At 46.3% G+C, this 18,151-nt stretch overlaps 2 protein-coding genes across 2 annotated transcripts; one reads left to right on the top strand and one right to left on the bottom strand.

The window, feature by feature from the left end:
- Positions 1-3,482: 3,482 nt before the first annotated feature.
- On the top strand, positions 3,483-7,896 carry NEFL (neurofilament light chain). Its single transcript, XM_038167014.2, has 4 exons — positions 3,483-4,599; positions 4,983-5,107; positions 5,976-6,298; positions 7,339-7,896. Exons 1-4 carry the CDS (start codon positions 3,544-3,546, stop codon positions 7,506-7,508), a joined length of 1,674 nt encoding a protein of 557 aa, XP_038022942.1. The 5' UTR covers positions 3,483-3,543; the 3' UTR covers positions 7,509-7,896.
- A 5,313-nt stretch (positions 7,897-13,209) lies between these two features.
- NEFM (neurofilament medium chain) lies at positions 13,210-17,913 on the bottom strand. Its single transcript, XM_038167111.2, has 3 exons — positions 16,751-17,913; positions 16,410-16,534; positions 13,210-15,177 (listed from the first exon to the last, which is right to left on the bottom strand). Exons 1-3 carry the CDS (start codon positions 17,810-17,812, stop codon positions 13,821-13,823), a joined length of 2,544 nt encoding a protein of 847 aa, XP_038023039.1. The 5' UTR covers positions 17,813-17,913; the 3' UTR covers positions 13,210-13,820.
- Positions 17,914-18,151: the final 238 nt, after the last annotated feature.

Here is an 18,151-nt window from a genome sequence, read left to right as displayed (position 1 = left end):
TTCTCAGCATTGAGGCTCTCGGGGGCTTCAATGAGAATTCTCTTATTCAGTTTTTACAACACACCTCTCTGTGGTAAGATCAATAAAAGGACCTATAGGGACCTCTCAGCAGAATGCATGCTTTACTGCATTCCCACAGCAGTAAAGTACTGGCACTCAGCATCGACTGCTACAGTGGACCCGTTCCAGCTCTTCCCTTTCTCCTTCAGGATTGCTGTGATCAATTTATCACTAAAAAAAAAAAAAAAAAAAAAAAAAAAAAAAAAAAAAATTCAATAATACATGGTGTCACGGAAAGCAAATATGTTGATTTTTGAATTTCCAGTAAATTCATCAACAATTACAGAACACTAGAAAGTAACTTTCTTAATCACACTTAATTATGTGTAATATATCTCAGCTGCCTGCTTTGCAAGCATAGGTAGCACACATCAGCTCTCAGCAGATCATTTTACATTGTATGTTATTTACATCACAGTTAAGAATTTTTCAGAAGTGGGAGCGCCTGATTCCCCAGTCTATCAGAGTTTTGCTTTCTTGAGTAGAAAAATCTAAAAGGATAAACAATGCTGTTGCTCTTCTGACTTGGGAATGCTCAGTTTCTGTGTAAATCAAAACCAAGCAGACACAGCTTATTTTATGCTTTTGAAATAAGACCAGGTGCAGATGATACACGCTTCATTCTGCCATGCACCTCAACCCCAAACATACCTGTTAGACTTTCTGCTGGGGAAACCAACCTTTGATGCAAATAAGCAAAAGGCAAGCCCCACTACATTCCAATGCATGAATCTTTTCCAGCTCAGGGAAATTCTTTACAGGCTCTGGTTTTGCATTCAAGTTATTTCCCTGTACACATAAAGCCCTAGCACGGGAGAGTCTTTGGCCCTAAACCTACACTTCTCCTGGGTACAGGTTAACTAAATAATATGAAGCAGAGGGAAATTTGCAAACAGTAATGTCAGAAATGTTTGCTTTTGCTTCTGCAGCACTATTACGCGACTGCACAGCGGCCACTTTTCGTGTTATTAATGTCATTTCAGTATCAATCATGACAATTTACGTTATTTAGGTCAGCCAACCTAGTGGAGGTTTCCAAGGGATGAACCTGGTCTTACAATTCTTCTGTCTAAAGTCCGTGTTACATGAAATCATGAGACTCACACCTAATTAAAACAGCAAGACAGCAGCTGTAGGTAGCTTTAGCAGATGGAAAGGGAAGTAATGCTAAGCAGCTGGGTGACTCAGCTCATCTCCAGTGACCACCTGCCTGCTTTTTTTCCCCACTGCAATCTTAAACACAGACAAGGCAAACAGCACAGACCATTTCATTCTAATTGGAAGCCAGTCTTTATCCTGTTCCTCTATTCGCTACTACTTTAGAGATTTTTCTAATAAAAATATCAAGAGGCCAGATTGTGCTCTGCATTATGACAAAAAGCAACAAAAGGGAGACAAAGAGAATGGGAGAACCAGCATTAGCATTACTCTGTACCTGGAAATTTGAACTTCCAAGGTAGGATGCCTTGAGCAGTGGTTTCCCTTTCATTACAGCAAGAAAGCTTCATCCTTACCTCTGACTAACACTGAAATTCAACATTGCACGGCTGTCTGCAGACATGCTTTCCCATCTTCCTAGCACACACTACTGGAGGAGAAGGAGGGGTTTTGCACTCATTTTATGTCTTTAAAATGATATGGGAAAGAAAATTAACAGGCTACAATTACAAACCTTATTTTCCTGTGATATAAAGTAGAGGTTATTTTAGAAGTTGAGGCATATTAATTTATTAATACATGGCAGAATAATAGATACTATTAATATTTAAACCTTATGCTCAAAATTTAATGTAGGGGAGGTTAACAAATCCATTGGCATGAAACAATATATGCCAGCATCCATTTTTTGAGTATCCCCTAACAACTTGTATTTAGAAGCTCAATGAATCTCTGACCAAGCCTACTGGCAAATCATCCCACCTGCTATGATGTCTATGCTACTCATTTACTTCCCTGGGTGCTCTGCAAGATACGCAAGCTACCTTTTTTGGGCAAAAGTCAAGAATAGCCACTCAGTTAAATCTAAAATTTATTAACACATAAAACCATGCCTGTGCTGCTACTGTATTCTGCATATTTAATACACAAATAACAAGCATGAATGTAACTGCTACCAAATTTTTTTGATTAAAACTTGAAGCCTCACTTGCAATTCTTATGAGTTGAGAGCATTTCCATCAATCTTCATGTGAACACTTCGTATTTGCAAAACAAAATCTCATCAGATTTACTGTGAGGTAGCGATGCATGTCTTTATTTGTTCTTTGCTTATTTAATTCTCTCCAGCATGAGCTCAGATAAAAAGAGCTTATACCTTTATATCTTTGATGGAAACTACCCTTCACAGGTTAACATTCTTTATATTCAAGTACACTATGACCTGTGGAAATGACAACACACAACAGGTAACGTTGTGCCTGAGAGCACTAGACTATAGAAGGAAACATGATGAAATCCACCCTGTCTTACTTTTATTAGATGATTCATATTAAGCAAGCGCATCTCTGTACCCAAAATACTTGGGTACTACTGTAATTAGTGACAGTCAGACAGCTTCATTTACATATATTACATGTATTAAGTTATCAACACCTTTTGGAGCATCCCAAAAAATGTTTTGGCAACCTTACTTTTAAATGAATCTCTATTGCAATTGGTTTTACTCAATCGGTGGCTAATAATCTGTATCATATGTAGCTGCAAGGCAGCTGTCCAGTTTCAGTATCCACTGTAGTCAGGTTATGAAAGATTAAGTATTCAATCCCTGTTGTCCACATCTCAAACTTGCCTCCACAGAATTTCAAGAAATATAGAAAGCAAAGCTAGATGGCTAGACATTTACTTCTTTCCTGCTCTAAGAGCAAACTACACCTCATATTAGTTTCTTAATTCGTGTAATTACCTGGTTATTAAGAACCATTTGTGAGGAGATACATAGTGAGCACAGCAGGAGCTTGAAGAGCATACACACCTCGTGAGAACTGCAAATAAGCTAGGAGAAAAAAATGCTATTTAGACATGTATTCTAAGCTTTCTGAGGTACAGGTGAGTGTTGTAAACCCCCAGCCCCACCGATAACCCGAGCCCTCCTCAGGCCCTGGCTATGGTGGGGGTTTACAACGATCCCCCTGCCACCTCCCTCAGGGGGCTTTGGGCGGGAAGGGGCGACCAGGCACAAAATGGCGCCGCGCAGCGCCCTACGGCTAAACCTGAGGGGGTCGTGAGGGAACGCAGCCCCGAGGGCACCCTGCCTACCTCAGACCCACCCGAGGAGGGACAAACGAGCAGTGGGAAGCCTCGACCACAGCCCCCTCGCCTCCAACCCCCCCGCAGAGCCGCCCTGAACCAAGCGGGGCCGTCCTTCAGCCGCCGCGTCCCTCCCCGTCCCCGCCTGGCGGCTGAGCCCGCCCGCCCTCCCCGACAATAAATAGGGGCCGTCGGGCGGCGCCGAGCCGCAGAGCAGTCGCTGGCCCCCCTGCAACCATGAGCTCGTACGGCTACGACCCGTTCTTCCCCTCCTACAAGCGCCGCTATGCCGACAGCTCGCGGCTCCACGTCTCCACGATGCGGAGCAGCAGCGGCGGCTACAGCTCGGGGCGCTCGGCATATTCCAGCCTCTCGGCGCCCGTGTCCTCCGTGTCGGTTCGCCGCAGCTACGCCGCCTCCAGCGCCTCAGGCTCCCTCCTGCACTCGGTGGACAGCCTCGACCTGAGCCAGGTGGCGGCCATCAGCAACGACCTCAAGTCCATCCGCAGCCAGGAGCGGGCGCAGCTGCAGGACCTGAACGACCGCTTCGCCTGCTTCATCGAGCGGGTGCACGAGTTGGAGCAGCAGAACAAGGTGCTGGAGGCTGAGCTGCTGGTGCTGAGGCAGAAGCACGCTGAGCCATCCCGCTTCCGAGCCCTGTATGAGCAGGAGATCCGTGAGCTGCGCCTGGCTGCTGAGGAGGCGACGAGCGAGAAGCAAGCGCTGCAGGGCGAGCGGGAGAGCCTGGAGGAGACGCTGCGGGGACTGCAGGCCCGCTACGAGGAAGAGGTGCTGAGCAGGGAGGATGCTGAGGCCAGGCTGCTGGAGGTCCGCAAGGGCGCCGATGAGGCAGCGTTGGCTCGGGCCGAGCTGGAGAAGCGTGTGGACAGCCTCCTGGATGAGCTGGCCTTCCTCAAGAAGGTCCACGAGGAAGAGCTGGCCGAGCTGCAGGCTCAGATCCAGTACGCTCACCTCTCCGTCGAGATGGACGTGTCGGCCAAGCCTGACCTCTCAGCTGCGCTGCGGGACATCCGTGCCCAGTACGAGAAGCTGGCGGCCCGCAACATGCAGAACGCCGAGGAGTGGTTCCGCAGCCGCTTCACCGTCCTCAGCGAGAGCGCTGCCAAGAACACCGACGCTGTCCGTGCTGCCAAGGACGAGGTGTCTGAGAGCCGCCGTCTCCTGAAGGCCAAGACGCTGGAGATCGAGGCCACCCGTGGCATGAACGAGGCGCTGGAGAAGCAGCTGCAGGAGCTGGAGGAAAAGCAGAGTGCTGACATCTCGGCACTGCAGGTGAGCACAGGCTGCCTTCCAGCCCACAGCACCGCTTGGTGCATAAGGCGGGGGTGGTCTTGGGCGTACTGTTGTGAGCTGCTGTCAAAAAGGTAAATGAGTGCTCCAAAAAGCATAAGGGAAAACAGCCTAGATGCTAAAATGAAGTATATTTAACCCTTGTGAATGCTTCAGTCTTGAAATAGTGGGAATTAGGTGCTTAGGGTTGTGGTAGGGTGCAGAGGGAGGGGTGGGGAGGACCTGCTGGGGAGCGGTGTGAGGGGGCTGACAGTCTGCTGCAGCAAGGCTAAGCTGCAAGGGCTGCAGGAATGCCTTGGCAGGTGGCGTTGCTAGACAGGGAAATCCTGAGGCTTGTGCACTGTCAATGTTCTTGCTTCCAACAGGATACAATCAACAAATTAGAGAATGAGTTGCGAACCACGAAGAGTGAAATGGCTCGGTACTTAAAGGAATACCAAGACCTGCTCAATGTGAAAATGGCCCTGGATATTGAGATTGCAGCATACAGGTATGATAGGGAGGATGCTTGAATCAATCTTGGATCAGGTTCCCCTTTTTCTATAAGAGAACTGTTTTTGTTCCTCTAGCTGAAAGTGTCAGAGATAGCAGAGTTCAATCAGATTTTCTTAAATGTCTTGCATTGAAAGAAGCAGTGCTTTTAAGTAAAGCTTTCTCTAAGCAAAATCTGCACTGTGTAGCAAATACAAGTATTATAGTATGCATATACAATGCTGTACTCATAGAGCAAAGAGATCCCTGAGCCTAAAGCCTGTTTTTAGATCAGTAAAACTCCTTAAAACAGGCAGCTATGTTTTCAGAACTAGAAATCCCTTACACGTTTTCAACAATGGGATTTCTCTTTAATTGCTTAGCAGGAGATTACTTGTGAGTTCTTTCACAGAATAATTGCTTTTAAATAACCGTTTAATGTTTTAACCCAGATAGTGATAGAAATCATAAATGCTGAAACAGTTTCTGTGAATGCCACAGAGGGAAATACTGAAAGTGGTTAGCTGTTAGACAAGGTTTACAGCTGTAACATGGAGTTGTTACGTCTGCATTGTTCTCTGGAACTTCACAGGCTACCAAAATACAGATGTATCTTTACCTGCTGTAGAAAACTATTTTTTTCCATTACTTCTAACAAGTACTAATTCCACAGTCATACACAATTCAAAGTTAATTTATACTAAGACAAGAATACTACTGCCATGCCATTATTCATTATGGGCTAGTATTTGCACTGTAGGTAGTATGCAGTCCCTAGGGCATGTGGCTGCTCAAAGCATAATAATGGTACACTTGTCCATAGCTGAGTTTGCCAAATACCACTGCAGCAGAGCTAAGATGCTTGCTTTTTTTTTTTTTCCTGCTAGAAAACTGCTGGAAGGTGAAGAGACTCGACTCAGCTTCACTAGCGTTGGAAGCATCACCAGTGGCTACACCCAGGCTGCCCCGACTTTTGGCAGGTCTGCATACAGTGGCCTCCAGTCCAGTTCCTACCTGATGACAACCCGTTCCTTCCCCACCTATTATTCTAGTCATGTCCAGGAAGAACAGATTGAAATAGAGGAAACAATTGAGGCTGCTAAAGCAGGAGAAGCCAAGGCAGCCCCAGCAGAGGAAGGTGAGGAGGAAGAGAAAGAAGAAGGTGAGGAGGAAGAAGCAGGAGGTGAAGAGGCTGAAGAAGAGGAGGAAGGTACTTAGTTAACTTTCAAACCCTTCTCTTCCATGTTTCACCCTGCTCATATGGGATAAAACCCAGAAATCTTAGGAACTAGGCTTAATTAATAGGCTTTTCTCACTGACTATTAACAAGCATGTGAGATCAAGCATGTAGCATTTGAGCAAGTACACCTGAATTTAGAATAGAAGGTAAGGTAAATGTTTAGTGCCAGGAAGATTTTAGGACTGGTTCTAGCCCTTTGGAAACTGCTGGCTGTTTCTCATTCTTACAAAACTTAATGCAATACTTTAGAAGCAACTAATGCTGGCAGCAAGCAATATGTCTATTTCAGACATCCTTGAATGAATAGCAAGAACATCCTGAAATAAATACTAATTCCCAGAGTAGCCTAGGATAATGGGAACATCACCTGATGTCTGGATGTAAGCATTGGGTTCAGTGGACAGCAGCTTGTGTTCCCTGAGGTCTAGGTAGCTTTCTTGTTTTCTTCAACCAAAGTATATGCCACTTGCTGTCCCCCAGTTTACTTAAACTCACCTTTTTAAAGTGTAAGAGCAACATTATAGCTCTGAAGGCTTTAACCTAAATGTATCTGAAATGCATTGGTTACCACTGGGCTAATTGAGTTTAACATGATTAATTATAATTTTATTAATAAAATCAGATCATAATGGAAGTACAGCTAAGAGCCAATTGAAGGATAATAGCAAGAGTCCTTCTTGAACTCAGATCTTTGAATAAGGTTTAAAGCAGTGAATCTACAGTTAATCACTATTTTTCAAGACTGGTTTCTAAAAGACCTCTAAAATATTTCCCTCCCCCTGAAATTTAGAATAAACTGGCTGTGTAACTTTGTCAATCACCTTAGAAGTCCTAGATATGTTGCTGCTTTCATCCAGAAATCAGTTGCTAGAGCCATGAAGTTTAGGTTGGCTGTCATCCAAATGGATGGAGATGAAGGGTGCAGGTATGCTGGCTTCTGTGGAATTGGGGCTAGGAACTAGTCTGAAGCAGTATAGGAGATGAGAAATGTTTCTTCTCGCTTTTCAAAGGTGCGAAGGAAGAATCTGAAGAAGCCAAAGAGGGTGATGAAGAAGGGGAAGAAACAGCAGCTGAAGAAGGAGAGGAGTCTCAAGAAACTGCTGAGGAAACTGGTGAGGAAGAAAAGGAAGAGAAAGAGGCAGCAGGAAAGGAAGAGACTGAAGTGAAGAAGAAAGCTTAATTTCTAAGGCAGTCCAGCTTTCTCATCAAGTTAAACTATGATTGACTGAGCTAAAATTGCAGTCTCACATATTTAATTCAGTGACCACTGAGGTTTAAAGTTAATGATCTATGATGTTTCTCTATGCGGAGTATCAGTATGCTTGCAGAGCACCCACTGGCTTGCTCCCTGAGTGCTGCATGGTCTACACGTATGAATTCAGGGGTTATGTCCTATTTGGGTGATTCAGAATCTTAAAATTCTAAAAGGAAAAAATAAGTCATGGAATGAAAGTTATCTTTAACTTGCATTTAAAATAATTATGGAAACCTTGGGTGGGCAAAATGGAGGCTTCAATAAGTATGTGCAATAAAGCTAGTCAATAAAGTTACAGAAATGCTTACACAGATTCCTTGTAGTATGTGTCCTTTGTCATTAATGCACTTAAAAATGATAGATAAAGTGGGGTATTGCACGCATCTTTCAAGCCTGTTGAATGATTCTGTCCCAAGCAGATACATTGGAGCACTGATATGTGGATAAAGCAATAAGGGCATTTGTTTGTGCTGTGGATGCATGTTCACAGGAAATTTTAATTATAAAAATACACCGCAATCTGAATGGGCTGTTAGCTTTGGATTTGCTAGTCTTGTATGAACAAACTCTTTTGTCTTATGGAAGAATTCTAATTAATATACAAACTGATACTGGTGAAAAAACACTGGGTAGATTCAGTGATGAAAGGGGAAAATGACTGCTGACAAGGTTTGGAACAAGGTCTTTCTTAACACGTTGTAGTTTCTTTGTTTTTAAAAGATGGGGGTGTGGCAGTCTCTGACAATTGACTGTGAGCTGTCTTCCCCCAGACTGCTGTCTTAAGTTCTATCACTATGGACTTGAGGCTCATTCTCTACTGAGAATTTATCAGGGCCTTTTAAGATTTTCAGTATGAACCGAAGAAAAGTCTCACAAAGTATGATCAGGCACAAAATAGGAACAGCTCACAGCAGCAAAGCCTGGCAATTCTGAAAGAAATGCCACGCCTGAGCCTATTTATTTTCAGTTAGCTAAAGTTGATGCCTATAACTTAACCTTGTGCCAAGACTGCAAATTAAACCATTTAAAATATGCTTCTTCTTATGTAAAGCTAGAGTAGAACAGTCATCATGGGGCTGCAGCCTTCTCAGACACGTTTAGCTAGATGGATTTTTACATAACATTCTGGGGTACCTTTTAATTTTCTACGCTGACTTCATGACATTGTCTGATTTGCATTGGCTCTCCTCAATGACTATTTTCAGAGAGAAGTATTTTATACAAATTTTAGGGATGTTCCAAAAGCATGTACTGCTGCTTGAAGAGTTATAAAGAAGGTGGATGAGGTAAGTGCTCAAGGCAATTCTTTCCTTCTGTGATCCCATGAAAAACAGCAGGAGAAAGGAAGTCTTTGGCGAAACTGTTCAGGAGACAGAGCTTTGTACTCGTATGGAGTAATTCAGTAACTTGTTTTCAGGGAGTCCAGACAGCATTTCTAAATACTGTTTATTTATTTGTTTTTATTGTTTCTTCTTATTTTTTGTATTTTTGATGCTTTTGAGAACCAGAAGGCAAGTAAGCAAATCATACCCCTTTTTCTTCAACAATCTCTTTTAAGCCTTTCTTCCACACCTCCCCTCTGCTTTCCATAGGGGCTTTTCCACCTCTATGGAGAAGAGTTTTCTGTGTTTATGCAGACTCACCAGGCAGATGTGGGTGTCCCCCCAGCAGGTGCTTTTGGTGCCATGGACAAGAAACCCGGCTGTGCCACTGGCATCAAGCTTTGCAGAGGGGCCGGCAGGGTGGCAGAGCTGCTCCTTTCGGTATGTGACACCCCCAGCTCTAACGCAACACAAGGTGGAGTGCAGGAGATGGCACTTGGAAATTTGCCAAAGTGCCCTATCAGAAAATGCTTAGCGTGGCACTTTAGGAAGAGAGAAGCTGCTCCTGCAGAGCAAAAAGCATGCTATGTGCCAGATCAGAGCTCATCACGGCCATTAAAGCCAAACCACAGTTAAAATAGATCAGCATATATCAAAACCACTGCCCCTATCCTCCTATTCTCCAAGCACTATGCCTCCTGACTTTGCAATATCTGATTTTGCTTCTTATCTCATGTCTTCTCCTGCAGATGAACCTTTTCTTCACTTAGTCATTTGCATCCCTTTCACTTCTGGGAAGCGACACAGCTTGCGGCTTTCCAAATCTTGGCAGCCAGGCTGCTAAGGGATGCTCTCAAACCAGCACAGTCAGAGGGACACCAGAAAACACAGTCCTCCCTGCAGTGTGTCTCGGCCCGATCCCCGCTCCCTGCGTTATTTTTAATGCATTGCAGCTAAAGGAGAGATTTCACGACTCTTGTGGGAAATGTGTGAGTCACAGCCGTGGCACTGAGCTGCAGAGGGTTACAAGCTGTAGGGGCCATCCAGCCTGATTTTTTACCCCCAGTCCTGCCCAGCTCCTGAGGGAAACTGGAGAGAGAGAGGGTGGAAGCATGCGTCTGTGTGCCGGGATGCTCTTGGGGTTGTGGAGATCCTGCTGGCAACACTTGCTTTACCTCAGAAAATCCAGGAGCTGGCTTTGACGCAATGCAGTAAAAGCAGGCAGAGGGAGACACGGTAGAAACTTTAACCCAAGTTGCAGCTGCGAGTAAAGCAGCAAGGCTGTCCTTCCTCTGGCCTTCAGGCAGATGGGGTCTGCATCAGGCCGAGATCTTGTCAGTGGGAAGACAAAAACAAGGAGGTCCTAAGGGCTTTTCTTCTCCACACACACTCCCCTTCTACCTGGCAAGAGGAAAAGTTTTACAGGTATAATACCCAGATTCTAAGAATTAACTTTCCGGTAACTGAATAATTGACAATTCATCATTTTCTGCCTTCCTGGCTTAACTGAGGGTGGTTCTGTCCCGAACAGAGAAGGGAAAAAGCCCACTAGTGCATGGTAAAAGCACAGACCCTGATGTGTGGAGAAAATTCTAGTGCCTGACTCAGCACCCTGGCAAACGCAACCTATTTCTGTTTTATAACACTTCCGATTTTGTTTCTGCCTGGATTTTAGCTCTGGGATGCTGAAAATATCTTAATCATAGCTCCTTCAACCTGATAAGGCACAAAATCCCCGTTTTAGAGCCCTCCAGTTCCTGAAGTCACAGGGGGTCTTGATGGCCCCCTGTAAGTCAAACACATAGATCTTCACAGATAGCATCCATTAATTGTTGTTTTTCCTTTTGCAGAGTCTTTTGTACTGATTAATGTACTCCTGTGTCTGAAAATAATTAATCCCTTCAGTGGTTATGCACAGTCTCAAGAAATAATTGGTGCAGAACAGGCAAATAACATACTATTTATGCATCTCTGCCCTGGAATTATGCTATCTTTTGAAACTGTTTGATTGCAGATGTCAGTAGACAAAACCTCTTGGCAAAATTAAATATTAACCAGATCTTATAGTTTTATAAATATTTAGAAATGTGCTAACTGGTTGCTTATTTCTCTTAGGATTTGATGGAAACACTTGCAGTGGGAAATAGACCAAACTAAAAATAATAATAATTAAAAAAAAAATGTATGTTAAAGCATACAGAGAAAAGAAGTGCAGTTGTGGATAATAACTAAAGGCTGAAATATGCTTTGTGTGGAAAAGGGGAGGAAGAGAGTATTTTGTAATATGCCAATGAGTAGCCCATGAGTTTGCCTTACTTCAATGGCTGTCATTTCTTTCTGTAAAACTCTGGTCTCTTGGCTGCATTTAGCAACACAAACATTAATTTCTAGGTTTTGTCCTTGTACCTGTCTCCTACCAGAACTGAAAAGAAAGCATAACTTAGAAAAGAGCAAGCCAGTTTGGGATCCCACCTGCACCTGTGTAAGCACACGTTAGCAAGATGTTCGCGAGTTTCTCACTGATGTCAAAATTTAATTAATTGTACAAGGTGACCCTTCTTTGTCCTGATGCTGAAGATGTCCAACTTTTCGTGCTGAGGGGTAGCCCATTGGCTTCACAATTCATGACATTTTAGCAGATTCTGGGAGCACTGATGGCAGGGGAGTGGGTCTGGGCTCGTTAACATTTTATTCATAAAGGTATAGTTATTTTTACATCCATATATGCATGTAACTTTCACAAATAAGCTTGCTACAGAGAAGCTGCCATTTAATTTGCTTACTTTGCTTTAATTAAACGTCACTCAAGCAGCAATCTGTTGAGCACAGCTTTCCATTATTGATATCAGCAGGAGAAACATTCATTACTTTGCTACACAAAGGCATTCGCATTTATTTGAAAGACGTTTCTATTGTGGAGTTTTTACATTTTCTCCAGTGAAGAACATGAGTAACCCTTCCAATTAAAATCTACTTGATCTTCAATTATTGATAGGGCAAAGAATTGGAAAGCTTATGCAAAGCATGGATTTTGATCAGACCCTCTATTAGTCAACAGCTTTCAGAACAGTTCATACACCAAACCCAGGCAGCTGAACAAAAAAAAAGATTTGCATTTCTTTGCTATTTATGGCATGTAAAGCAGTAGAAGCAGTCTTTGTTTTCCTTTTAAAATGCAATTGAAATAAACACAATCTTAATCCTATAATAAGACATTATTACCCTAGAGTCGGGGCCCTCCTCTTTTTCCGTTTGTGTCAGCTATCTCGATTTAATTTCCATGGATTGGGATTTTAAAGGGCCTTTTTACCTGGCTTTCTTCTTAATGAAGCCAACCTGCAAATGGTAGTAGACATAGGCCAGCATTTAGAATGCCTTTCTGTTGGAAATTATATAAAAACAAAAAAGCTTTAATTTGATTTTATTTCTCAGTCATACCAGGTGTAATCTGAACTCTACTTAGCCTCAGTTCAGGCTGTGGAATGGTTTCCTTTCTACAGTTATTTTAAGATGGACAAATACGTAAAAAAAAATTGAGTCAGGGATATTTTTGATGCCCAATGCAATGTCATCTCTGGGACAGTTTCCTTTTTCTAGGAAATTATTTGCCCTCAATTTCAAAATTTTGTGTTTAGAGACAGATTTCCTTGTGGATCACTTGAGACAGGGAGGTGATGAGAAGGACGTTCCCACAGAATTAAGGAAGGAAAGGAAAAAATAAAAGCTGCTACCTACTACCTTTTTATGAATATGTAGTGTCGGGGCTGAGATGATTTAAGTGAGCAAAGACCCATTAAGTCACAAATGAGTGTCACAGAAGATACCATGACCAGTTGTGGTTAACAGGTATGGTACTGTCTCATGAAAGTCAAGGAATGATCTGGAAATTACCCCGTCTTTAAGGCTTTCCTTAAGCATTGAGACCAGTATGCAGAGCCAGCCCAACACTTTCTCAAGTAATACAAGCAGGATTGCTCAGACAAGCAGAGCTAGCAGCACATGGCTTAGAGACCCCTTCCCCTATTAGCAAGAGGGACTGCAACCCCTCCAAGCACCAAAAGGCCAACCCCTAGAATTCAATAGGCCCCACTTTTCTCTAGAAACCAGGGCATATGGCTCATGTTTGCTTAAACCAGCTCAAGTATTAATATTACTTAACCATGCTATAGGAATTCATTTTCTTAATGAGGAAACGCAGAGAAGGAAGAGCTCAAGTGCCTTTTCAACCCCCCCCCACCCTGCTGGTCAGTATGAATACCTTATTTGAGGGAAGGGTTTGAGTTTGAAGAGAATCACCAGACAAGTCATGTTTTCAGTATTGACCTTTATTGAGCAAGAACTGCTGTGACGGTTTTACATCAAACAACAAAAGGTTGCGTACTGTGCATGTCGACTAGGTTCTCCCATGAGCAAAAGTCCACCCTAATTGCACCAGTGAGGTAAACATAATTATTTATAAGTAGCTTTTTTTTTTAAGGCTAGGAGAGTTCTGGTTCTCATGAATATTCTAGTACTGTTTTCTGTTTGTTTTTGGCTCAGTTGGTTCTTTGCATAATACATCTTAAGTCGTTCCTCAGATATGTCCCTCCAACAGCTCAGGAAATTCAAAAGCTTCCTTTGCACATTTCATCTCATGCACTATTATTAGTATTTTTTTTTTTTAATTTTTATTTTTTATTTTAGTTCCCCAAGCTCTGTGGAGGGAGTACATCTTGAGCCTGCATGCATTCCCCCCCCCTCCCCTATATTGCACAAAAAAGTAAAATACTGTGTGTCTGGAGCCTCCATGAGAGAACCCATTCTGCTTTAAAGCCGTCACTCACATGCATTTTGCAGCTGTCATATGGCTTAACCTTTTGCACCGACCCAAGCTCTTTAATTTTTTTTTTTTTAATTTAGCTATAATTTATTTAATTCACTCCTTCATCTCTTTTACTACAGCATGTGAAGTAACTTTCTCCACTTTCTTGGTGGACACTAATTTCTCCTCAAAGCTTTCTTCATGTTCCTCTACCTTCTGAGTGACTGTCACAGACTTCGTGATGTATGTGGTTGTACTGTCCCCTCCTTCACTAATGATTTTCTCTGCTTTTTTGGTTACTACGATTTTCTCACCCTTATCGTCAACTGGACTCACGTCTAGGCCATTGGTGACCACCCCCTTGTCTTCCTCCTCCTCTTTGGATTCCTCCTTCTTCTCCTCCACCTCCCCATTCACTGCAATGTCTTCTTTCCTGGACTCCTTGGAGGCCTCGACCTCCGCGCTAACTTTTGTTACCTTTGTGACAGTGACGGTCTCCTCCACCGCGGCCTTCTCGTCTTTGACTGGGGAAGCTGGCTTCTCCGGAGAGCGGGGCTTCTCTGGGGTCGCCGGCTTTTCTGGAGAGCGGGGCTTCTCCGGGGTTGCTGGTTTTTCTGGAGAGCGGGGCTTCTCCGGGCTCGCCGGCTTCTCCGGGGTGACTGCTTTCTCCGGGGTCGCGGGCTTCTCTGGGCTTGCAGGCTTTTCTGGGGTGGCGGGCTTCTCCGGTGTCGCAGGCTTCTCCGGGGAGGTTACCTTTGGTGTGGCTGGCTTCTCTGGAGATGCTGCTTTCTCTTCCTCCTTGGCTGCCTTCTCGGCACCTTTCTCCACTTTCTGTTCCTTTACTGCTTCTGCAGCAGGTTCTTTCTGGACTCCCTTGGCCGGCTCGGTTACAGGGGATTTAGGGGGAGATTTAGGGGGTGACTTTGCGGGAGGTGTTTTGACCTTCTCGACCTTTGCTTCTACCTCTTCAGCTTTGCCCTTGGCCTCAGCTTCTTCCTCCTCTTCCTCAGCCTCCTCCCCTTCTTCCTTTTCCTCTATCTCTTCTTTTTCAGAGCCTCCTTCTTCTGCTGCATCAGATTTCGCAGCTTCTTCTTCCTCTGCCTCTTCCTCCTTCTCCTCTTCCTCAGGTGCAGCTGCCTGTTCTGCGGCTGCCTTCTCAGAAACAGCTTCTTCCTCTGCAGCTTCTTCTGCCTTCTCCTCCTCCTGTTCTTCTTGCTGGGCCTTCGCTGCCATTTCTTCTGCAATAGCTGCTAGGGCATCTTCCATTTCAGACTTCTCATCCTCTACTTTTGTCTCTTCAATGATTTCTTCTACGAATTTGTGCTGGACCTTCAGCTTTGGTGGTTCGATTTTTGTTTTCTGTATTTTGGTTGATGCTATTGTGACAGATGGTTGTCTGTGTGTGAATATGGGCCCAGTAATGCTTCCAGAGAAGGCACTGAATCTTGTCTCTTCACCCTCCAGCAGCTTCCTAAAGGAGTCAGGAGCAAGAAAAACAGTGAGCACAGAAACTCAACATAAGGGGCAGCTATTAGAATATCTCCCTCTGTCAGCAGGATGAAAACAGTTTTGCAGAATATGCTAGAGCTGATCAGCACAATCCATCGCTCACAGCCTGAGTTCTGCTTTCCTCAAATCAGCTCTTTCAGTAATTTCATATTCAGCAAACACCTTCTGGCTTGCCTTGCATGTGGCAAACATGCAACCAATCGGCCATAGGTGGTAATTCATCTTTAGCATCAAGAACTCAAGCTGATCAGCTGCCTGGGCTGCATTATGACTCAGGTGAACTGAGAACTGAATGCAGCCGAAGGTCCCAAACTAAATATTGTCTCTTTCAAAGCCAGCTAGAGCACGGCTCTAGTGCAATAGTCTGGGCATCCACTCTTCTTGTGTAGCTTTGAAAATAGGAGGTTTCAGAGACTTTGGTTTATTCAAGTGATCTTTGGCAGCAAACAGCTATAGACCCTAGGGAACCTGTGTTTGTCTGAACAGCCTCAGGAATTTAAGGGGATTTGAAGATGCTTTCTATGTTGACTTTTCTTGTATTCAGAGGCATGTTTTTCATCTAAGCCTGTGACCCAGAAAAATCAGTGGTTCTGATTAGAGTTCTGAAGTGATGCAAAAGAGCCTAAAAAAAGTCTGCCAGGTGATGGCAATAGCAAGCAGTTTTCCTGCTCTAGATTAGAGTGGATGCCAGAGGAAAGTTGAGCAAGAAAAGCAAAAGTGTTTCTGACAAGCAGATTCAGTCCCTGCCTGAAACCGTGATCAAGCAAGCACACCGTCTCTCTCAAGTGATAAAAGGGAATTCAGATGACAAGCACCACTTGCTTGGCATATGCAAAGCAAGCAGGAGTTAAAAATAAGCTTGTCTTTTGCTTCGTCTTCTGCTTTTGTAAACAAGGGCAGAATGCAGCACCAGGGTGCCACTGCACTGAGTCACACCATCCTGGTGTCACTGAGCGCACCGGGAGCTTCGCCACTCATTACCAGCAAGCTGGTCCCCAGTGAGCTCTGCCTCCTTACTGCAGCCCTTCCAGGGTCTGCCTAGATTTGGAGAGGCTTGCAGTAATTTAGTCAAGCTCTAATTTGAGTTGTGTTCACTGCATGCAGCTATTTCTCATCCGTGGTACGGCTTCTCAGAGCAGCAGCATCTGCAGTGCTATTAATATTCCAGACATGTCTGCAACGACCCTACTGTACCTGTACGCAGCAATTTCAATATCCAGGGCCATCTTGACATTGAGGAGATCCTGGTATTCCCTCAGGTGACGTGCCATTTCCCACTTGGTTCCCCTAAGCTCATTTTCCAGCTGATGAATTGTGTCCTGCAGCGGAGACAAGAAAGCCCCTGTGACAAAGCCACACACACTGAGAGCAAAAGAAGTTCAGGACTGACTTTTAGGAACACGCTGACAGGACCCCAGACCCCACAGACCCCCCCCCTCCTCACCAGCACCGACCCCGCACCACACTCAGCACCCAGAAGGTGGCTCCATCTCCCCACAACACCCCCACCCCGCCATCCCCAGCCCCCCCGGCACCTGGTAGGTGGTGAGGTCGTTGTTGTGGCGCTCCTCGATGTCACTCAGCTGCCTCTCCAGCGACTCCTTGGTGCCACGCACTGACTCCAGCTCGATGCTCTTGGACTGCAGCTGCCTCCGGTACTCGGCGATCTCCTCCTTGGCGGAGCGGATGGCCTCCTTGTTCTGCTCGGCCGCCTCCGTCAGCTTGGCGTAGCGGCACTTGAACCACTCCTCGGCCTGGTGCATGTTGTGGTCGGACTGGCACTCCAGCTGGGCGCGGATCTCCTTCAGCGCCGTGGTGAGGTCGGTCTTCAGGTAGTCCTTCCTCTCCACCGTGGCGTGGGACGCCTGCAGCTGCGCCAGCAGCTCGGCCACCTCCTCCTCGTGGTTGCCCCTCAGGAAGGCCACCTCGTCCTGCAGCGACTGAACCTTCTTGTCCAGCTCTGCCCGCATGAGCGAGGCCTCCTCCATCTCCTTGCGCAGGGCGCGGATGGTGGCCTCCGTCTCGTCACGCAGCCTCGCCTCATCCTCGAAGCGCTCCCGCAGGCGCTGGATGTCCTCCTCGATGTGCTCCGAGTCCAGCTGGATCTGCGCCTTCTCGTGGCTCACCTGCTCCAGGGCTCCTCGCAGCTCCCTCAGCTCCTGCTCGTAGGCATCGCCCAGCTGCGCCCTGCCGGCGTGCTTCTGCCTCAGGGCCGCCAGCTCCGCTTCGATCTCCTTGTTCTGCTGCTCCAGGTAGTGCACCTTCTCGATGTAGCCGGCGAAGCGGTCATTGAGCCCCTGCAGCTGCTCCTTCTCGTTGGAGCGGCTCAGCTTCAGCTCGGCCGCCCCGTTGAGCAGCGACGACTGGCTCACGTCGAGGCTGTCGGCGGAGCTCAGCACCGTGGAGCCGTAGGGGGCTCGGGAGGCTCCGAGGTTGGGGCGCTTGTAGGAGGACGACACGGTGCTGCCGGAGCCCCTCGACCACGACTGCGAGCGAAAGCCGCTGGACGGGGAGGCGCTGGCACGGCTGTAGGTGGCCCGGGTCTCGGTCACCCGCCGGTACGAGGGGTTGCCCAAGGGCTCCATCGTGTAGCTCATGGCTGGGGACACTCCGGGGGCAACACGGCGCTGCTCCGCCGCCCGCCGCCCCTTATAAAGCCCCGGCGGCACAACGTGGCCGGGGGGGCGGCCTCCCCCCGGCCCTTCCCCTGCTCCGCCTCCCCGGCTCCTCCCCTCCCTCCCTCGCTTCCCCCCTGCCCCGGCTCCCCCCTTCCCTCCCCGGCTCCCCCCTTCTCTCCCCAGCCCCTGCTCCCCGCTCCCGACCCCCCCCCAAATCCCCGCTGCCCCCTCCCCGCTGCGCCCCTGCCCCCGTCCCCATTCCCCTGCGCCCCCGCTCCCCCTTCCCCTCCCCCGGCTCCCTTCTCCCCCTCCCTTACA

Source organism: Anas platyrhynchos, chromosome 23, assembly GCF_047663525.1.
Source record: "Anas platyrhynchos isolate ZD024472 breed Pekin duck chromosome 23, IASCAAS_PekinDuck_T2T, whole genome shotgun sequence".
NCBI classification, from domain to species: Eukaryota; Metazoa; Chordata; class Aves; order Anseriformes; family Anatidae; genus Anas; species Anas platyrhynchos.
This window is presented reverse-complemented; position numbering and strand designations above follow the sequence as displayed.